Below are 24246 nucleotides of genomic sequence, written 5' to 3' on the forward strand. Positions count from 1 at the left end.
TGATTGGTTACAATAAAATTTATTTTCTATTGACATTCATAACAATCTTAGTCAAGTCTCATCTATCTGGTGTTTAAACATTGTTTCAGATAACAATAATTTTGGTGACTACAAACGAATGCTAACATTTTGCGTTAGTTTTGCTATTTACCATCTCCAAAACTGAGTCTCTGGGGACTCACCATCTGTGTTTACCCATTATTAAAGTAATATTTTTTTGTAACTATGCTCTTGTTAATTTTGTAATTAGATTCCTATGAATTCTAAATATATATAGAACTGCCTTTTTTTGCAGACAAAAAACCCCCAAATACTTGGCCAGCTAAAGGTGAAATAGAGTTTCGACATGTGTATTTGCGTTATGGACCGCAATCTAATCCAGTTCTTATTGATCTTAATCTTCGTATTAGAGCAGGCGAGAAGGTAACAAAGTAAATACATTCACAAAGAAAAGACAAGCTTACATCTGTATTATATCATCATTTTACTAACCCTTTTATTCCTTTTTACCGATCAGGTAGGAATAGTAGGTCGAACAGGTGCAGGAAAATCATCTCTGATTTCTGCATTGTTCAGGCTAGCCACTGTAGAAGGTGAACTAATCATTGATGGATTAGACACTGCACATGTTGGGCTGAAAGATCTAAGATCACACATGTCTATTATACCACAGGATCCAGTATTGTTTGCTGGAACATTACGTTTTAATCTTGATCCTTTTGATGAATTCTCTGATGATGTGTTGTGGAGAGCTCTTGATGAGGTACTGTATCAGTCATCATGTTTTGATTACTTTCACATAGTAATATTTGTCATAATATAATATATTGAACTAACTTAGATTAGTGCACTAAATTGTGTTTTTTCTCTTATTTTGCTTCTAAAATAGCAATAAAACACCAAATTTCTTCATATACAGTCCAGTGACATTAATGTGACCACCACCTATTTTGACATATACATGCAATATCAAATCCCGTGGATGGTATATAAAGCATGTCCAAAGGGGGGTTGGGGGGGGGGGGGGGGGTGGAGATGTGGGCAAATAAACGATATGTAAAACAGATGCCAAGGGTGGAAGCATTTACAGTATATCTTGCATTTCAAAGTGGCACTATCCAAAAACAGAGCTATGGCAGGTGTTACGCACCACAGGCTGTAGACGACAGGAGTGAATGACAGTTACGGAGATGCACATAGGTAAATAAATGTGCAAATGTTATGATCACCTAAATGAAACAAGGCTATTTAGCAAATGTTGCTTGGTATGTATCTCTGCAGTAGACACCTGGTTCCTGCACCAATGCTGACTGCTTTTCATCAGTGACGAAAGCTGGAATTTGCACACTAGCACCACAATTGGATGTCCAGTGTGTGGGAATAGATGGTCTTTCCAGATGAATCATGCTTTAAGCTCCATCAGACAGATGGCCACTGTTGTGTATGGTGTGAAACATCTGAAAGCAAGGGGTCAGGAATGGACAAGGGTGCATTATGATCTGGGGAATGTGTTTAGTATGCATCTATCCTTGGGAATCATGTCCACATCTATATGCAGTTCATTTTTCATCAGCAAAGTGGAACCTATCAGCAGGACAATGCACTGTGTCACACAGTTCACAGTGTATGTGCAAGGTTTTAAGAGCATCAGAATGAGTTTATCACTTCCTTGGCCAGCAAACTTCCAGGCTATTAAATCAATTGAAAATCTGGTGGACCACCTCGATCGGTCTGTTTGTGGCATGGATCCTTAACTGAGAAACCTAATGCAGCTGGCCACAGCACTGGAGTTGGCAAGGCTCTACATCCATGTCAATATCTTCCAAAACCTCATTGGCTCTCTTCCTCCACGTCTTGCAGCAGTCTGTACTGCAAAAGGTGGTTATTCAGACTTCTGACAGATGGTCACAGTAATGTGACTGGACAATATATTAGTTATTTTACATGATAACAAGTTAAATGAAATTTGTAAGAATATTGACAGAATGGATATTTTATTCATTAATCATACAATAATATAGGTAGAGCTTCGAGAGATGCTAAATGACAGTCTTGGTTTGGACTCACTTGTGATGGACCAGGGAAGCAACTTCAGTGTGGGTCAACGTCAGTTGGTGTGCCTGGCACGTGCAATATTACGAGATAGTCGTGTGTTGATGCTGGATGAAGCCACAGCAAATGTAGATAATTTGTGAGTACATATTACATGCCATTCTAACATAAAATAACAACTCAGTTACAATACACACAAACATAAAACAAAACATTCTGAGTGTTGTAAGGAGATGGCAATTAAATCAATTAATTTTTTTCCCTTTTTTTTTCATGTTGTTCAACAATGTAAAATGAGGGTCATGCATCTTTTTAAAGTAGATGTAATTTGTGTGTTTCACTCAAATGGATAAAACTAAATGCTGCACTGTTATACAGTTCTTTTTCTTTGAAGTGAAACTCATTATGAATACTTACATTCCACACTGATGGTCTACATTATATCAGTTGAAAGAATGTTACACTGTATATGAAAAATTATCTGCAAGAAAACTTGGTGCAGGATGGATGGTAAATTTGTTGAATGTGGATCAAAAGCAAATGTGAACATGAATTTCTCAGTAATACTAAAATGTAGACTTTCACGGCTGGAAATATCATGTCCATTATATTTATCCGGGATGTTATGCCGTGGTCAGTTGATGAATTTTCTGTCAATTCCCAACGTTTTGTCCCCGTCTGCAGAGGACATCTTCAAGGAGGTCTGTAGCTCAATGGAAGGTCCAACACACCCAGTAGCAAGCTAGTGTGTGTGTTGGACCTTCCATCGAGCTACAGACCCCCTTGAAGATGTCCTCCGCAGAAGGGGACGAAACATTGGGAATTGACACAGTATTCATCAACCGACCATGGCATAACTACCCGTATAATTATAATGGACATTTCTCGGTAATGTTAGGTCCATTTTCAAAATTGTGCAAATTTATTACTGTGGATGAGATATGGATCTGCCACTTCATACTAGAACAACAGTCAAAGCAGTGAATGGAAACCACTAGCCCTATACTAAAAAATATGCAGTCAATGACATCTGTCAGAAACAGTTACCTTATAAAGCATTCAGTTGTAACTAACAAATAACATTCATCTACATCTACATCTACATCTACATTTATACTCCGCAAGCCACCCAACGGTGTGTGGCGGAGGGCACTTTACATGCCACTGTCATTACCTCCCTTTCCTGTTCTAGTCGCGTATGGTTCGCGGGAAGAACGACTGTCTGAAAGCCTCCGTGTGCGCTCTAATCTCTCTAATTTTACATTCGTGATCTCCTCGGGAGGTATAAGTAGGGGGAAGCAATATATTCTATACCTCATCCAGAAACGCACCCTCTCGAAACCTGGCGAGCAAACTACACCGCGATGCAGAGCGCCTCTCTTGCAGAGTCTGCACTTGAGTTTGTTAAACATCTCCGTAACGCTATCACGGTTACCAAATAACCCTGTGACGAAACGCGCCACTCTTCTTTGGATCTTCTCTATCTCCTCCGTCAACCCGATCTGGTACGGATCCCACACTGATGAGCAATACTCAAGTATAGGTCAAACGAGTGTTTTGTAAGCCACCTCCTTTGTTGATGGACTACATTTTCTAAGGACTCTCCCAATGAATCTCAACCTGGTACCCGCCTTACCAACAATTAATATTATATGATCATTCCACTTCAAATCGTTCCGCACGCATACTCCCAGATATTTTACAGAAGTAACTGCTACCAGTGTTTGTTCCGCTATCATATAATCATACAATAAAGGATCCTTCTTTCTATGTATTTGCAATACATTACATTTGTCTATGTTAAGGGTCAGTTGCCACTCCCTGCACCAAGTGCCTATCCGCTGCAGATCTTCCTGCATTTTGCTACAATTTTCTAATGCTGCAACTTCTCTATATACTACAGCATCATCCGCGAAAAGCCGCATGGAACTTCTGACACTATCTACTAGGTCATTTATATATATTGTGAAAAGCAATGGTCCCATAACACTCTCCTGTGGCACGCCAGAGGTTACTTTAATGTCTGTAGACGTCTCTCCATTGATAACAACATGCTGTGTTCTGTTTGCTAAAAACTCTTCAATCGAGCCACACAGCTGGTCTGATATTCCGTAGGCTCTTACTTTGTTTATCAGGCAACAGTGCAGAGCTGTATCGAACGCCTTCCTGAAGTCAAGAAAAATAGCATCTACCTGGGAGCCTGTATCTAATATTTTCTGGGTCTCATGAACAAATAAAGCAAGTTGGGTCTCACACGATCGCTGTTTCTGGAATCCATGTTGATTCCTACATAGTAGATTCTGGGTTTCCAAAAACAACGTGATACTCGAGCAACAGTCGGTCTTTTGTGGACCGAATGAACAAAAAAGGGCATAGTAGAGGGCTGGACTACATAAGAAAAAACGGTTTTACCTCATGGCGGTGCACTTGATCACAAATCTGCAATGACAATATGTGATATCTTAAGAACTTCTTGACTGGAAAGGGTTTTGAGTCTGAGAAGAGATCATGGCAACAAAATATACATTATACTCCTTCCACAATTCTACTTGTGAAGTAGAATCTACTCACTGTATATTGTGAACTATCTAGTCACAATCTTTCTGTAGCAGTGTGTCTGCTGATATGAAACCGTAACTATCACAAATATTCCTTTAAGTGAACACTCCTCCGTGGTGTGAGAATTTATCTTCTAGATCCACTCTTGACGCAGTGCTCAATCTATTTTCAACCAGAATGAGTGTTCCACTACTGAGAAGCTTTTATAACTTTTTATAAAAATTGGTAATATGAATAAAGAAAAAGGAAAGGGGGGTTGAAGGTTTCAGTAAGGCTGTATACTGTGTGCAAATAATGCAGCTCCCAGAGTGATGCTTGTGATATATAGAAATAATTATTTGAGACTGGCTTCAGGATGCACTTTTAACACATGTAGGATCACAATACAGATTTTCTGTTAAAAAATTAAAATGCTAGAGGGGCTGCCAACTTTAGAACATTATGCTCTCCATTTGCATTGATTTTCAAAAGATGTAGTATTCCAGATGGGTGCTTCCGTGGTACCTGTAAGTCACCAGAACATTTTAATACAGAAGTTATTGAAAGTAAGCTCTTGCTGTCTGGAATAGAACTGGAGGTTGAGAAATGAATGCACACTAAATTGAGAAGGATTAGCAGCTTCCTGGCTCCTACTATAAAACAGGCTAGCAATGATGTAGCTTGGATCTTTCTGCCCCTACTTGATTTACTCTTGACACCATACTTTATCAGTGAGTATACATGTGTTAAATGGAATCTCCCTTTACCTAGTTCTTACTATTTATATACTTTTTTTGTCTCATTGGACAACTTTAGTTACTCATTTGATGGGCATCTTGTTTGGCCAGTCCATGTTTCATTCCTTCCAAATTGGCAAATATCTTTTCATTCATTCCGATCTTTTCCAGCTTTCCTCATCTGTAAATATACTTTTCACTGTGTTTTTTTTTGTCTTATTTTCTTGTTTTTCTATTTCTTGAGATTTTATGTTTTATTTTCCTGATCACCAAGACTTATCTCTAGTTGCTCCATATACTCTCTGGTTTCCTCAATCTACACTACTTGATCTTTCAAATTCCAGAGTTTCTCTATAATTCCTCTTGTTAATCTTGTTTCTGGTGTGTTCATGATGCATCCAAAAAAGAAATCCTCTTCTTATGCACAGTGTCTGTAATAGGTCCAAGATTACAGTACATCACTTCAGTTGGCACTATTGTACATTGCCCTCCTTTTTTATATTTTCTTCTTTTGATATTTTTTATTTGTACAGATTCTAGATTTTTTTCTCTTCTTTTATGATATTTTGATTCTGTTTTTCTGAGTGACTCTACAAAGAGTTTCACTTGCATATATGACCTCTGAGTGTACCACCATCTTGTAGTGTTTTGATATTGTTTTTATTGAAAGACATTTTCCATTGCATGTATATCATGTTAGCTTTTTGAGCCTTTATCATTCTGTTAGTTCTTTCTTGTCAAGCAGGTTTTTCATTAGTGGGAGTGACAAGTTGATAGTCGACAGGACAATGAAACACTCTCTTCGTGAATGAGGTTCTGAGGCTGAAAACGACAGTGTTTCGTTTCCTGCATTAATGTACGTTTGTATTGTGTTTGTGCGGTATAATAAAACTGATTATTTCTGGTATAAAATCCACACAAGCGTTTTCTTTTATGTAGTTTAATTTCCCCTACACATTCAAGTTCTATGTTATAATTTCTGCTAGATATTTAAACTGTTTCATCTTTTTTTGTGATGCTTACTGTTACGTGGTTTATTACTATTTGGTCTGTTACCATCATCTCAGTCATTTTTAATTATATCTGGCATTCTATATTTGTTTTAAATTTTGTTGGCTTATTATTGGATTCCTGGCTTCTTGCATACTGTTAGCTATTAGTGCTAATTCATCTGTAAATCCTAAGCAATTTGAAGTTATTTCATCTTGCTTAATCCCAATTTGCATTTTATTGAGATTTCCATTGTACCATTCTGTCATCAGGTATGCCAGAGTACAGTTGAAGAGTAGTGGTGTTGGATAATCAACCTGGTGTTTGTGAGGGTTAAGTTTATCATTTTTATTAATTTGAGATAAAGTCTGAAGTTCCTTTGTATGTCCAACACTGAAGATCTGTGGATACAATCGTAAGATTTTTGAAACCTACAAAGGTTATGATTTCTTGTTTTTGTCGTCTTTTGTAGACATCCATTATAAATTTTAAAGTGATAATATGTTCTGAAAATCATCTCCATGGTCTAGATCCTCCTTGGTAGTCTCCCAGTGACTGTACAAAATTCTTGACAAGACTTTTTACATCTACATCTACATGGTTACTCTGCAATTCACACTTTAGTGCCTGGCAGAGGGTTCATTGAATGGTGTGTGGGAAAAAGGAACACCTAAATCTTTCCGTTTGAGCTCTGATTTCTCTTATTTTATTATGATGATCATTTCTTCCTATGTAGGTGGATGTCAACAAAATATTTTCGCATTTGGATGAGAAAGTTGGTGATTGAAATTTCGTAAATAGATCTCGCCGCAAAGAAAACTGCCTTTGTTTCAGTGACTGCCACCCCAACTCGTGTATCATATCAGTTGCCCTCTCACTCCTATTGCGCAATAACAAGAAATGAGCTGTCCTTCTTTGCACTTTGTCGATGTCCCCCATCAATCCTACCAGGTGAGGATCCCATACCGCGCAGCAATACTCCAGGAGAGGATGGACAAGTGTAATGTAGGCTGTCCCTTCAGTGGGTTTGTTGCATCTTCTAAGTGTTCTGCCGACAAAGCGGAGTCTTTGTTTCGCCTTCCCCACAATATTATCTACGCGGTCTTTCCAATTTAAGTTGCTCGTAATTGTAATTCCTAGGCATTTAGTCAAATTGACAGCACTTAGATTTGTGCGATTTATTGTATACCCTAAATTTATAGGATTTCTTTTAGTACCTATGTGGGTGACCTTGCAGTTTTCTTTGGTTAGTGCCAATTGCCACTTTTCGCACCATACAGAAATTGTCTCTAGATCATTTTGTAATTCGAACTGATCATCTGATGATTTTACTAGATGGTAAATTACAGCATCATCTGAAAACGATCTAAGGGGGCTGCTCAGATTATCACCTAGATCATTTATGTAAATCAGGAACAGCAGAGGGCCTATTACACTACCTTGCAGAATGCCAGATATCACATCTGTTCTACTTGATGATTTACCGTCTATCACTATGAACTGTGACCTCTCTGAGAGTAAATCATGAATCCAGTCACACAACTGAGATGATACTCCATATACACACAATTTGATTAATAGTTACTTGTGAGGAATGGTATCAAAAGCCTTCTGGAAATCTAGGAATACGGAATCGATCTTGAGATCCCTTGTCAACAGTGCTCATTACTTCATGGGAATAAAGAGCTAGCTGTGTTGCACAAGAATGATATTTTCTGAATGTTTGTTGGTTATGTATCAATAAGTCATTTTCTTCAAGGTGATTCATAATGTTAGAGTACAGTATATGCTCCAAAATCCTACTGAAAATTGAGGTCAGTGATATGGGTCTGTCATTCAGTAGGTTACTCCTATTTCCTTTCTTGAATATTGGTGTGACCTGTGCTACTTTCCATTCTTTAGGAACAGACCTTTTGTCAAGCGAGCGGTTGTATATGATTGCTAAGAAAGGCTCTGTTGTGTCTGCATACTCTGAAAGGAACCTGATTGGTATACCACTGGACCGGAAGACTTGCCTTTCTTAAGTGATTTCAGTTGTTTCGCAACACCTAAGATATCCATGTGCAGTCCAAGAGGAATCCCTCTGTAGTTATATGGATTTGTGTAATGGTTGTATTGTAGTTGTAGTCCAGTATGGTATTTCTTGATCCAGATTTTCACCATGAGTGGTGTAATGATATCTTCACTGGTTCTACTGCATGCTTCCTGAGTTGCACAAACCTTTAATCTTCTCAACATACTTTGTAGTTCCTGAGCTCTCTCAAAACTTTGTAAACTTCAAAGATTTTTGGTGGGTTTATATTTTCCAGCGGTGTTTTAGTCAGCATTATTCTGTTTGTTAAAGTGATTAAAATTCTTGGCAAAACCTTCAGCTGTCATTTATTTTGCACAGTTTGCTACTAGTTTCAGTCTGTGATCATTATCGAGCTTAGCTGGCATAAACAACAAGAAAGTTATACCACAATTTGAACAAAAGTAATTTAAGTCCACAAAGGTACATAAAAAATTTCTCATAGTAATAACTGTACAAGATAATTTTCGTCAAGAAGCAAGTCCACATTGACAGCTAGTAGAACGCTGTGTTTGTCTGAACTAGTTCAGGGGCATTTGGATAGTGTAGTAGTTTGTTAAATGTTTCTGCTAAAAGTTCTATATTTGCTCTGTTGTAAACTCTTACAGTTTTTATCTTTTAGCGTTAGTATTGGAGGATCATACCTTTGAGGTTGTCTGCTGAATGTTTTGTAGTAATCATGTGGGTTTTTCTCACTGTTTGTTCCTGTCATTAAAATATGTCTTTTTGGTACTGGAATTTAAACCTCATTACTTGTTGGGTTATCTTTCTTTGATTAGTGAACTTCAAGTGTGATTCTTCTGTTTATCAACTCTGATATCTTGGCCAGGTTGCTTTTATCACATTCATCATTCCACCATCAGTTTTTTTTTTCCTTGGGTTTTTTGGGGCTGCTAGTTCAGCTGTTTGTTTCAGTTCATGAATTATTTCCTCTAGATCAGTGGTCACCAAACTTTTTTTCCTTGAGAGCCAATACTGCCTTTGTGGGCAGGCACCTCAGGTTTCATATGTACAGGTGTTATAATTAATTGCAATATACATAAATTAGTATGTTAGGAGCCCCTAATAGACTAGTTATGGTAAGTCTGAGATAAGTTGGCTGTTGACCACCAAATACTGATCATTAAAAGTCAGCACCATTTGAAACACATTGTGTTGACTGTTCTTTGTTTCAGACTGCTGCTAAGCTTGATGACCCCAAAGTTACGACACTGTAATTGTTTGATGAAGTGTTGTTCTGTTGTCTGTAAGACTGAGTAGTTAATTGATTAATAACAGTAGTTATAATGACATTTAAATTCATTAAGCAATATGAGCCACAATGACAAATGTTTTCTAAATGTTTTGAATGTCATTTTCCTCTACTCATTGCATCATATTACAATAGCCCTAATTTAGTTTCATATTCCTTGTTACAAAGATATACTCCATTTGAAGATGACCATGTCTATCATGCACGTTTATGAATCCATGTTATTCCATTTGAAATTTACAACCATAGCAGCAGATCAGTTGCACACACCTGTGAGTAGTCAGTACTTGAAGACCATCAGTAAAACTTTTTGTCTCTGACATCCTCTAATCCTGCAGTGCCCATGCTACCTGGTATTTGTTGCTCTGCCCCTGAGTTAACCAGCCAACATTAGGCCTAGCTAGCTTTTGGGTGAATTCACCTATGTCAGTTAAAATTAAGTGCATCTTACAGTATTATTGTCTCTGTAAGTATCTTTGTTTGTTACTGAGCAGGAAAACTACACTCTTCAGAAGTCAACTCATTAGTTACATCTTTGGATTTTGCTGTTAGTTGCTAGATGCATATTATTATAAAGTATGGCTGAGAACCATGAGCCGCACAGATACTTGGTCTGGGCAGCATGTGGCCTGTGAACCATTACTTGATTTGGGTAGCATGTGGCCTGTGAACCACAGTTTTTCAACCATTGTTCTTGATTTTATATTCCTAGTTCGTTCTTCATATTCCTACCAGTTTGTAAGACTCATAGGTACTCCTCTTTTTGGGGTGAGTTTTTTCTACATCAGTGGGGTGAATTTAATTATTATTGTTAAAAATGAGCTGGATGAAGACTACACAAAGTTCTTAAAGACATTAGCTGTCTGTTCTTTGTGTTCATATTTCTCTTTATTTGTGCTGATTTTCCCCACACTTCAAAACTATTTACCGCAGACTTCTGTAGTTTCTGCATATTAATTTGTCATCATCATCATCATATTATTATTATTATTATATTATTGTTATTAAGAGAATAATTATTCAAAATATTAATTCATAATAATTAATAATTCATAATAATTAATAATAGTAATAATAATAATAATAATAAATCACTCATATAAATACATCGGCTACACCACTGCAATTTCATAACCACTTCTACAACCCTCTAGATCACATAACATCAACAGATATGAAGAAAGTAAATTGGAAAAAGAAAACACTACATGGCAAGCACCCGTTTCATCTAACACAGCCACACATCGATCAAGACGCATCCAACACATGGCTAAGAAAAGGCAATATATACAGTGAGACGGAAGGATTCATGATTGCAATACAGGATCAAACAATAAACACCGGATATTACAGCAAGCATATTATTAAAGACCCTAATACCATAACAGATAAATGCAGACTTTGCAAACAACAAATAGAAACAGTAGATCACATCACAAGTGGATGTACAATACTAGCAAATACAGAATACCCCAGAAGACATGACAATGTAGCAAAAATAATACATCAACAACTCGCCATAAAACATAAACTAATAAAACAACACATTCACACAGACAAGTATGCACCACAAAATGTACTGGAGAATGATGAATACAAATTATACTGGAACAGAACCATTATAACAGATAAAACAACACCACATAACAAACCTGACATCATACTCACCAATAAAAAGAAGAAATTAACACAACTAATCAAAATATCCATACCCAATACAACAAATATACAGAAGAAAACAGGAGAAAAAATTGAAAAATACATCCAACTGGATGAGGAAGCCAAGGACATGTGGCATCAGGATAAAGTTGACATTATACCGATTATACTATCAACTACAGGAGTCATACCACACAATATCCACCAGTACATGAACGCAATACAGCTACATCCAAACGTATATATACAACTACAGAAATCCATAATTATTGATACGTGTTCAATAACCCGAAAGTTCCTAAATACAATGTAACATATACCGTACGGTTAAAAGGAAGTCACGCTTGATGAAGGTCCACGTCACTTTCCATTTTTAACCAGACCTAAGGTCTGAGAAAAATAGAAATAATAATTATAATAATTAATAATAATTATTCAAAATATTAATAAAAATTAATACCAACCAATTATTATCACAATTAAGAATTAAAGTAAAAAAATTAATACTGATGCTATGAATGACATGAGAGTGGTGTTTACTGGTCAACTGGCACAATGGTTGTAGCTAGGATGGTGGTCAACAATGATTGAATCAGTCACATTGTGAATCAGTCAGTCACATTATGTAAAAGTTGAGAACCCGGAAGTAAAAAATACAAAGATTCCGATAGGAGAAAAAAATACTTTTGAAGTTATAGATTGGGAAAGATGTAAGGCATAGAAAATGGAAAAGTAACAGTTGCAAAACCTGGAGATACAACTGTATCTTTAAGTTTATGTCGCTGTCAATCTTCCGTTAGCTGTTTATGCTTCAGTGGCTGGTAATTATATGCTCCCTTGTCATATATATTGGCAGTGTTATTGTTGTTGTTGTTGTGGTCTTCAGTCCTGAGACTGGTTTGATGCAGCTCTCCATGCTACTCTATCCTGTGCAAGCTTCTTCATCTCCCAGTATCTACTGCAACCTACATCCTTCTGAATCTGCTTAGTGTATTCATCTCTTGGTCTCCCTCTACGATTTTTACCCTCCACACTGCCCTCCAATGCATCAGGATAAAGTTGACATTATACCGATTATACTATCAACTACAGGAGTCATACCACACAATATCCACCAGTACATGAACGCAATACAGCTACATCCAAACGTATATATACAACTACAGAAATCCGTAATTATTGATACGTGTTCAATAACCCGAAAGTTCCTAAATACAATGTAACATATACCGTACGGTTAAAAGGAAGTGTTATTATTATTATTATTGTTATTACTACTACTACTACAACCACTACCACTATTGCTATTATGTTGATGTTAAAAGTCTTTTCATTGGTGGTTATGGTACCAGTTTGTTATAATTAAAATGCAGCTACTTATAGTGGTCAACAGTGGGTCATAATTGTCATATGGAAGTGAAACTTGGTAGATGTTCTAATGCATTAATGCAGAACCAGTTTGTACTAGAAAAAATTAATTCCAATTTTGGCCACCAGATGCAAATCTGGTGCTGTGAATGCAAGAACAACATATAGAAAAGTTTCCATATATAATGGACTACAATGGGACATGAATGATTAGTACTGGGGCTGTCAATCATATGATGTGCAGTGCCAGATTTGGATCTGATAGCCAAAATTGGGACTAAAGTTTTTGCAGTGCCAATCAGTTCTGCATTAATACATTAGCATATCTGCCAAGTTTTACTGTTGTATGATAATTACAGCCCACAGAGTAGCTGCAGTTCAATTATCACCCAATACAACAGCTGTATAGTGTACACAGAATAATGTGGCTGGTAGATGCACAGTCAGCAGGGCTAGTGTGGAGAGAGTGATAGTGGTGGGGGTTACATGCTGTAGGGGAAATGCCAAACACTGGAGGGGAAATGCCATTCTAAAATAAAGTCTACACTTACATTTTTTGTAAATATTAAGTGAAGCCTTTCCATGCCCACACTAGCATGGTGACCATCCAAAAAGGTCTACTGTCATCTCTGCTTTGGTTAATATCTAAAAAGAAATGCACTGAAAATGCAACAAAAGCAGTTATTTATTTTCAACTGACTTGTTAATCATTTGAAACTTACAGAGCAGCATCATGAGTGGCAAATTTCAGTGAAACCTACACTTCACTTGTTGGCATCTTAAAATTTGCTTCTTTTGCCAAAACACAACAAAGCTTACACACTGTTACCTTACTAACATGTTGTACAGATGCAATCACAAGAGAATTCTGAAACGGTGGCTTATTAAGTTTATTAAGTAAGGAACTGAGCATCAGCAAGGTCAATAGCTACTGAGAATGCACATCCTCTGTTCAAAAATAAATGTGTAAAGTCTTCTCTTATGTTGTTCCAAAAAGCACAGTGTTTTTTCTTTCACCAGTTTTTGATAGCCCTTAAAAGTTACATTCTTTTGTCAAGAAAGTCTGTAGTTAGTGGAATAATATGGTAGATAATGAAGTTTTGCATAATAATCATATGGCAAAATACTCTCCTTATTTTGTGCTATCATTTGTCAAGATCTTGTTTTAATACCACAATTCATTTATGAAACATTCCGAGGAATGTTGTAGAAATTGCTTTATATTGCTGACATACATGTTCACAAATGTGTGTGCTACAGAAGGTCATTTTTTTTAAGCTGGTGACAGACAGCGACCTCTACCCAAGTCTAAAGAAAAATTCAATATGTTAAATAACTTTCATATGCAATAGCATATAATGTAATATGCCCGAATTGCAAAATCACAGTGATCCCTATTTCTCATTGCAAACTTTTTCAAATTTCACACTCTGTCTTATTTGAATGCAAAGATCACACCTATGATCATTAATAAAATGATGAGAACTTCACCTTGAACCTCATACATAAAGCTGTAAGTTATGCAAACATGAAACTTTTTTCCAAGTAGTTTCTGTAAAATCATTGAGAAAGATTGCAGGGTATGCACCTCGATTCTGTCATCATAGCACATTGTCAGTCAGCTGAAAGGAGGCAAGCAATGTCAGCCTCCCCTTCTGAACAAACAAATGAACTTGCCCAATGCTTTGGATGAAAACTGGTCACTGCACATGTGCTGCTGTATCTTGCATGATGGGTCTTTTTTCTGATGCCTTTAATCCAGTGTCAAATCAATGAAATTTCTCCAGTATTAATTAACATTTAATAAATAAATCACTAGAATGTAATTTTATGTTATTTGTTCTGCAGCACTGACAGCTTGATACAAAGAACTATACGGCTGAGGTTTTCAAAGTGCACTGTTTTGACAGTAGCCCATCGTCTGAATACGATCATGGATTCTGACAAAGTGTTGGTGATGGATGCTGGTCGTGTGGTGGTAAGTGCTTTTCTTTCATTCCTTTTTTTAATGAGTCTGTTGTTTGTAAATTTTGAATCCTCTCTCTGAATGTTATTTCTAACCTGTTAATTTATTTTCAAAAGACATCTGCTTCAAATAAAGTATTTAAATTCTATTTTGAAACAGTAAAAATAAAATCTTTTCATATGCATATTATAAGATTATTCTTCTGTCAAGACATCATGAACTTCATTTATGATTTCTCTTGAAGAAACTAGAGATGGACATTTGGAAAGCACCAAATACACAGTTCTTGATTAGCATTAATCCATCTACATGATGTATCTGTAGTATTAATTGTAGTTGGTTTCGTTACTGTTGCCACTTTATACATCTGTAGATTGATCTTTCAAGAATATTGGACATATCATGGTATTACAGACTAAGAATAAATATCACAGTTAATGTACACAGACATCTTCGTGCTTACAGACCAAATTTGACTAGGATAGACAGCTAGGCAGCCATGGCCTATTACTAAGAACCATCCAGGCATTTGCTTGAAGTCATTTAGAGAAACCACAGAAAACTTAAATCAGGATGGTTGTATAGGGTTTAGTGCCTTCATCCATCTCCCTCCCCAAGTACAAAGTCTTTCCGTTATTGGTACAACAGCCTCATTTGCTTTATCCTTAATGTAATGTTGTTTTGTTTGTATGTGCATGCAAAGGAGTTATTTCATAATGTAAAAGACTAGTGCTACATTGTTTCTCAAAATGAACTGCTGCACATTTTACACTCATTATCAACTGACAGGACCTTGCCTGAAAAACAGTCATCATTCCTCCATAAAGAGAAAGACTTTGAGCTTGGAAAGAGGATCATATGGTGGTATTTCCATTATAGAGCTTTAGTATCAGGTTTTTCAGAAAAACAAGAAAGTTTTTACACTGAAGCACCAAAGAAACTGGTACAAGTATGTGTATTCAAATACAGAGATATGTAAACGGGCAGAATACAGCACTGTGATCAGCAACACCTATATAAGACAACAAGTGTCTGGCACAGTTGTTAGATCGCTTATTGCTGCTACAATGGCAGGTTATCAAGATTTAAGTGAGTTTGAATGTGGTGTTATAATTGGCACATGAACAATGGGACACAGCATCTCCAGGCTAGCAATGAAGTGGTTGATTTTCCCATACGACCATTTCATGACTGTACAATGAATATCAGGGATCCAGTAAAACATTAAATCTCTGGCATCACTGTGGCTGGAAAAAGATCCTGCAAGAACAGGACCACCAATAACTGAAGAGAATCGTTTAATGCGACAGAAGTGCAACCCTTCTGCAAATTATTGCAGATTTCAATGCTGGACCATCAACAAGTGTCAACCTGTGAACCATTCAATGGAACATCATCAACATGGGCTTTCAGAGCCAAAGGCTCACTCGTGTACCCTACGTGACTGCATGACACAAAGCTTTATAAAGCTTTATGTCTTGCCTGGGCCCATCAACGCCAACATTGGGCTATTGATGACTGAAAACATTTTGCCTGGTTGGGTATGGAGGGAACCTCAAAAATCCATGGACCCTGCATGTCACCATGGGACTGTTCAAGCTGGTGGAGGCTCTGTAGTGGTGTGGGGCATGTGCAGTTGGAGTAACACGCATGAGACCCCTGAGTAGATACAACTCTGACAGGTGACATGTATTTAAGCATCCTGTCTGATCACCTGCATCCATTCATGTCCACTGAGCATTCCGACAGTCTTGGGCAATTCCAGCAGGACAATGTGATACCCCACACACCCAGAATTGCTACAGAGTGGCTCCAGGAACACTCTTCTGAGTTTAAACTCCCCAGACATGGACATTATTCAGCATATCTGGGCTGCCTTGCAACATACTGTTCAGAAGAGATCTCCACTCCCTCGTACTCGTACGTATTTATGGACAGCCCAGAAGGACTCATGGTGTCAATAACCTCCAGCACTAGTTCAGACATTATTCGAGCCCATGCCACATCATGTTGTGGCATTTCTGCGTGCTCACGGCAGCCCTACACAGTATTGGGCAGGTGTACCAGTTTCTCTGGCCCTTCAGTGTAATTCAAAAGTGTGTTGTGAAATGTGCAGAGATCTTTAAGTGCTATTTACTTATGTCACCTTTTCTGCCAAACCTGTACAGTGTTTTATCTAAGTAATCTTTCATTGTATAGAATGTAATACTTAACAGATACTTTGTACCTACCTTTTTAAATAATCTTATTTTGGCAATCTCTTTAGGCAATTTATTTTACAATTTTATTCTTTGGTAGAAAATACTGTTATAGCTTTTATGTTTATTCTTTCTTGCTAAGTGTAAGTTCAGTCTAGACCTCCATCCACGGTCATGGACAGAGCAGTTTGTGCAGAAGTATCAAGTTTTGATGTGCATAACTGAATGGTAAATGTACTCGTGTTGTGTTGTTAAAAATTTTCGAAATCTGAACAGATCTTTACAATGATCCCATATCCATTTGTGGTTATTATTCTTATAGATCTTTTCTGTAGTTTGAAAGCTACACTACTGGTGATCTGAATTTAAAATAAAAGTATCTGATGTTTCGACTATGACACACAACTTCTAAATGGTGAATGAAGTCAATCTAAAATTTATAACCATAATGTACGAATAATCCCTGCATAATAAGATTGACCACAATTAATGTACTATTGACACATAACAGGGAGTATGTCATATATTCCACCAAGCTACCAGCCTTAAATCAAATGAATGTCTAAAGGGACTATGAAACTGAAGCTAAAAATTATAAGTTCATCTTGGTTATTACTAGAAGTTTGCTACAGTTTACCAATCACTATATGGAAACTTTGAATGTTTTGTTAATAAATTGGTGTCATTGTTAAACAAATTAATAAAGTGAAATGTAATTTGATAATTTGTGGATACTTTAACATTAATTTTCTTACAAAAATTAACAACAGGTAGGCCATTTTGAACCTCACTACAGTTTAAATGCTGAAGTAAACGCTGCTACCCAAATAACAGACACTCATAAATGAGCTTTAGATCAGTTTCTAGTCAAGGAAAATTTATACAGCATTTCATTAAAGATTTTCAGTGCGGCCTTTAGAGATCATCTAGCTCAAATACTAAGCTTGAAAATAAGAGGCAGTATTGGAAAAAACCATGTGTAAATTCTGTAGTCTGGATACCATAAAATATTTCAACAGCTTACTAAATGAAGAATAGTGGTCTCAGGTTTATAAAATTAATGATCTAAATGAAAAATTTAATACTTTTATTGATCTGTTAACCCATCACTTCCAAAGTGGATTTCCACAGAAAAATGTGACTATTAGATGTAATTCTAGAACAAACAGTTGGATCAATAGGGGAATAAGGGTTTCATCTCAGAAGAAGAGACAACAACATAAAATTTGTAATGAATAATTCCTCATGTGAATAACATGTATATTTTAAAAATATTCCAAAATACTAAGAAAAGTAATAAGATTAGTAAAAATAGTGCATAATGATAAACTCATATATATGATGTAAGATACACTTGGACCTCAGCCACAATCGGACACTGAACTAAACCCAATGGTGACAAGTCATAATTCATGCTGGACCAGGACTCGAACCTGAATTTCTCTCTTTGCATGAGCAGTCCCCTTAACCACTTGGACCATCTGAGCAAGCTTCCCATCCAACGCAAATTCTCAACTTATCTCCCATACATATAATAGTATAAGTGCCTTCTAAGAACAATGACACCATCATTGTGGATGTATACTATGGACGAACTTTTGAGGGAATCAGGTGAAGCTGCAAGCAATGAGGATAATCGACACTGGGCGCTACATGTGCAGAGTGTGACAATTTGAGAATTTTGGGTGGGTGGGAAGCTTGTGGTGATAGCTGTATCATTTAAGGTGATTGCTCATGTAAAGTGGAGAATCTAGGGTTGAGTCCTGGTCTGCCACAAATTTTCACTTGCCACCAATGGATTCATTTAAATGGCCAATTGTGGCTGAGGTCTGAGTTCCTCTTATGTCATGTACAATTTATATATGGCCATGGTCAATTTTGGCTGAGGTCTGAGGTCTATCAAGTATATGTATGGACACTGCATCAAAAATGGTGTTTGACACTACACACATATACATTCTCAAAATGAAGTGAAGCCCATGTGGAGTGTTCTTAAAAAAAAAAAGAAAATGGGGAAAAACAGAGCATCATGTAAAAATATAACACTGCCACAAGAAAGCAAAAAGTAACAAACCCCATAGGAGTGGCAAACACATTTGACAACTTTTTAATTCCCTGGTTTTGTGTAAATTTTTATGTCAAACCATGTGTGACAAATGAGGTTGTTGCCACAGTATCCTGTGAAGACTGTAGGTTATGTTTTCATTGGGGCGAATGTAACAGCGAGGAAATGGGGGTAGATAATGAGGCTCTTCCATGGCAATGTAGGTTATGTAGAAAAGGCAGAAAAATTGCTGAACAGGAGGCAAAAATTTGTGCCCCTAAGGCTGAATTAGAAAGTGTGAATTTGGAATTATGTAGGTTAAGGGAGGAAAAGGAGACAGTGTGCCAGGAAAAGGTAGCAAGCAAAGGGCAGAAAAAGGGAAATTGTTGAAACAACTTTAGAAATTCAGTTAGTAAATCAGTTTGGCTTGCTATCTGAAGAAGTGGAGGAAGGGCATCATCCAGATGTAGTTGAATGTAGGTTGAAGCAGAATATTAATCAATTCAGAATAGGGAAAGAAGAATTCTGCTTCTAGGTAGCAGACATGGAAGGGGCTTTAGGCCAGCAGCATCAGGTGGAATTAGATGCTGGGATCCAGCTTTGTGAAACCAAGTGCCAACCTTAGTCAGGTGACAGAAAACTTAGGTCAGCTATGCAGGGAATTTGAGAAGGAAGACCAGGTAATTATAGTTGGGGTAGCAGGAAATAGCCTGGCTATGAATCCAAGATACAGTATTTGCGAGTAGCCAAACTGGGTACACAAATGTGGGGTTTGTAGAGGTCTTTCAGCACCATGATTGGCCGTGGGTAAACACTGCTGTAAGGCATGTTAACCCTGAGCTGAACAGGATGGTCCAGACACTCGCAAAATCTCACATAAATGTTGTTCCAGTTGATGCTGTTGGAAGGTGGGGATACACTGCACACGGCCTGCACCTATATAGGAAGGGGGAAGATAAGTTAGCTCCTTTATTAGCATATAATGTAAAGGGGGCTACAGTCACACAAGGGATGAGCCCTGTGATTAATGGGACCAGGCAGACAGTTTTTTAGGTTAAAGCCAAAGTCTAGACAGAGAACAATCAAGAAAAATAGAATAAAAGAGCTTCATGCACAGTAAATAGGGATAAAGCTAAGGCTAATATCAATTTCCTTCATCAAAATATCAGGGGAATAAAAAATAAAATAGATGAGCTGTTAGTATGTTCAGATGATCTCAAAAATAAGAATGAGACTGATATACTTCATCTTTCTGAATGTCATTTAACTGTGGGGATGGAAACTGTCAGTATAAATGGGTACAACAGATACAATAGAGCATCTTGCACTTGCGGATCTAGCATGGATAAAGGAGGAGTTGCCATTTATACAAAACAAGAGTATAAATGTAAAACTGTAGAAGTAAGTAAAATTTGTGTCAATCAGCACTTTGAAGTTTGTGAATGTGAACTACAGCTAGGTAATGTAATGTCAGTATTGGCAACAGTATACAGGGCCCCATTAGGAGATTGGGAGCTATTCATAAAAGAGTTTGATTCCCTATTATGCTGCCTATCAGACAAAAAGAAGAAGTTATTAATCTGTGATGATTTCCATACTTTATAAGCAATTCTTTAGATTAGATTAGTTTTTCGTTCCATAGATTCGTGCTGAGGAGATCATCATGGATGTGGAACATGTCAATTTTTTTATTTTTTTTAAACTGAAATAACAATACTAATAGTATGAGTGTATACAATACATCATTTGTTTCGTCTATGGAGTAGAAGCAGTTGGCCACTAGTAAGTCTTTCAGGCTCCTTTTAAACTGATCTTTATTTGTAACTAAATTTTTTATGTTTGCTGTCAAATTATTGAAGATGAGTGTTCCTGAGTAGTGGACCTCTTTTTGAACTAAAGTAAGTGCTTTTAAGTCCTTGTGCATATCATTTTTGTTCCCGGTATTGTATGTATGAACTGAGCTGTTTGTTGGAAAAAGAGATATATTATTTAGGACAAATTTCATTAAGTAGTAAATATACTGAGAGGCAGTAGTTAGTATACCCAGTTCTTTGAAGAGGTTTCTACAGGTCGTCCGTGAATTTGCTCTACAAATTATATGTATTACATGCTTCTGGACTTTGGAAACTTTTGTTTGACTTGAAGAGTTACCCCAAAATATTATACCACATGACATTATGGAATGAAAGTAGGAAAAGTATGCAAGCTTTTTCATTTTTATGTCGCCTATGTCTTCTAACACTCGAATTGCAAATAAAGATTTGTTAAGGCGTTTCTGCAGTTCTGTGGTGTGCTCCTCCCAACTGAATTTATTATCGGATTCTAATAGGAAAAGTGAACTAGAAGTGTTATTAATGGCATATAACTTCAGATCAGTGGTCAAGACAGTAGCACTCTAATAGATAATGTATTTGTACAGCAAGAGAATGTAAAAGTAACACATGCTTTCCCTGCGATAAATGGATTATCAGACCATGATGCACAATTGATTAACATACAAAACCTAGCAAGGTGTACAGTTCAAAAACCATTAAGTAAAAGTGAGGTTGCTCAACCCAGCAGTCAAAGAAAGTGTGCCATTTAAGGGAATGAGGTAGATAATAAAAAATTTAAGCTGAAAAAAAACCTTGATTCCTATGTGCATTTCTAATGCACCTAACACATTTGACAGCATAATGGTTACCATGAAGCTGAGCAGTCTAACACGTAACTAACTAACTAACATGTGTTGCAAATAATCTGGTAAAGTCAGACATAAATAAGAACATACGAATATAAGGTCAATGTACATCTTCACTGTCACACAAGATGAAGTAGGAAAGTAATACGAGGACTAAAAAAATCCAACTCTGCGGGCATTGATAATTCCTCTGCAATAGTCTTAAATAAGAGTACTCTAAACGTAATAAAACTACTTACATACTTATTTAAATGCTTACTTCAACCAGGCACTTCCACTGACTTGTTATCTAAATTAAATCCAATAAATAAAAAGGTGGGAGAGATAATGCAGATATCTACAGGCTCATCAAAACTGTCTTTTGCATTTCAAAACTAACAGATAAAATTAACCCTTAATTGGTATCATACAATTTTGTAAATTAACTGGTATCATGTTGTCTGTTAGAATCCAGAAGTTTCCTATTGTTTTATACAATATTGCCTTAACTTACTAATTGTTCAGGTATTACGTGTGCAAGGTTTCAGAACCAGGTTTTCAAATCTTGTCTGTTACAGTCCCCTACAATCAGTCACTCCTTCTCATGTCTTCTGGTAACTCCCCTTGACCTGTGGTTCTGGGTGACTTTTCTGAACTCTACCCTTTTTCCTAAACCCCACTAGTCCTTTCCCTCCACCTTTCTTTCTTCTCCTTCAACCCTTCTGTCAGAAGATGGTGCCACTGACTCAAAAGCTTACATACATAATTAATGAACAACACAGACATTTGTGTGTGAACTGTACACTAAGCCTGACAGACAAGAAACAGGATTCACCTGGAGTACTTACCTAATGAAAGCTTTTAGCATGATAGATCATAGGATCCTGCTGTCAGAACTTAAAAAGTATGGTATCCAAGGTCTGTCCAGCAGTTGAGTCAGTTCCTTCTTGAACAATCATAAGCAAACAATTAATATCAAACACACTGCCATCCTAAAACTATTTCTGAATACTTGCCAGAGTATAATCTAATTAAATACGGTGTACACAAGTACCAGTAACAGGACCACTTCTGTTCCTTTTATAAATAATTGATCAAAGCTTCAATGTGGATGCCTATAAAATGAACATATTTGCAGATGACAGCACAATTCTGTTAAAATGGTAAAGAAGGAACAGTTGAGGCAATGAACAGTCACAAAACAACTTAGCAACTGGGAACAGAATAATCAGTTTTTAATAAATGGTTGAAAATCCTACCACACTAAAATTTCACAATCCTCCGAGCAAGGACATCCCGTTTCTCTCTGTCAGCAATGAACCAATTGATAACAGTACAGAAACCAACTTCTTCGGGTTATGGCTGCGAACAGTATAAAATGTAATAAGCAAATGGAATATCTTAACACAAAATTGAGCAAGGCCTGCTACTGTATTTGCTCACTAAAATTCTGCTGTGCTGAGAAAACAGTAAAGAGTGCATATCATGCATACTTCCTTTCTCACCTTCCATATGGAGTCACATTTTAATGGAGTCACATTTTAGGAAAACTCAAATGACTATCAGTGAATTCAAACAGAAAAAAAATACCATTAGAATCATATTTGGATGCAAATCTAGAGGCTCCTGTAAAGGTTTGTTTAAGATTTCTGGTATCCCTCCTACACCGTGAATCTATATTACGGAAACCATTACATTCAATAAAATGACAGTTGATTACTTGCTGTAAAAATAAAAGCAAATACTGAGGACAAAAGCTTGGGAAATTTTTAAAATTATTTTTACAGCATCACTGCATTTACTCCATTGAGGAGTATTTAAATGTATAAATCATGTTGTTTAAATATTTATACATAAAAACAAAGATGATGTGACTTTCCAAATGAAAGTGCTGGCAGGTCGACAGACACACAAACAAACACAAACATACACACAAAATTCAAGCTTTCGCAACAAACTGTTGCCTCATCAGGAAAGAGGGAAGGAGAGGGAAAGACGAAAGGATGTGGGTTTTAAGGGAGAGGGTAAGGAGTCATTCCAGTCCCGGGAGCGGAAAGACTTACCTTATGGGGAAAAAAGGACGGGTATACACTCGCACACACACACATATCCATCCAAATATTTAAATGTACAAAATATGTTACATAAATATTTAAATGTATGAAGTGTGTTATTCATAATTTTGAATATGTATCCATAGAAATCATTTTCACTTGTACACATATAAACTAATTTGTCCAACATCTTATGCAGCAGCTGCTTTTGTAGACTTCTTCATCAGTAGCACTACATCCCTTGGTGAGCCTTGGCTTCTTCAACAATCTTCCTCCACATTGCTTGGTTGTTTGCTGCCCTTTTTCCACCCCCAGGCTCCCATAATGGTGAGATTCACTATTACATCATCAATCAGATCTTCTTCTACAGCTCCCTTTTTGTCTAGCTGAATGGATCACACCTTTCATCATTTTCTTTGGAATTCTCCTCTGTCATTTTCTGCACATGCCCTAGCCATCGTATTTGCTGTGATGTCACAAATTTTACTACATCCCTACCTTGTATTAACACTTGTAATTCAGTGTTATGGTGTATTCTCCAGACTTCTTCCTCCCTTATTGGACCATAGATTTTGTGTAGTATTTTCCACTCAAAGGTTCTTAGTGCATTTTTGTCATGCTCTGTCAACATCCATATCTCTGACTCTTATGTGACAAC

General features: G+C 36.8%; 1 protein-coding gene across 1 annotated transcript in view; it reads left to right on the top strand.

The window, feature by feature from the left end:
- Window positions 1–24246, top strand: part of LOC126162590 (ATP-binding cassette sub-family C member 4-like) — a 262712-nt gene that overhangs the window by 229775 nt on the left and 8691 nt on the right. Inside the window, exons 20-23 of the mRNA XM_049919191.1 lie at window positions 296–423; window positions 518–763; window positions 2022–2191; window positions 14516–14645. Of these exons, the coding sequence (XP_049775148.1) occupies window positions 296–423; window positions 518–763; window positions 2022–2191; window positions 14516–14645 (674 nt within the window). The remainder of the gene's footprint in view (window positions 1–295; window positions 424–517; window positions 764–2021; window positions 2192–14515; window positions 14646–24246) is intronic.

This window comes from Schistocerca cancellata, chromosome 2, assembly GCF_023864275.1.
Source record: "Schistocerca cancellata isolate TAMUIC-IGC-003103 chromosome 2, iqSchCanc2.1, whole genome shotgun sequence".
Classification (NCBI taxonomy): domain Eukaryota; kingdom Metazoa; phylum Arthropoda; class Insecta; order Orthoptera; family Acrididae; genus Schistocerca; species Schistocerca cancellata.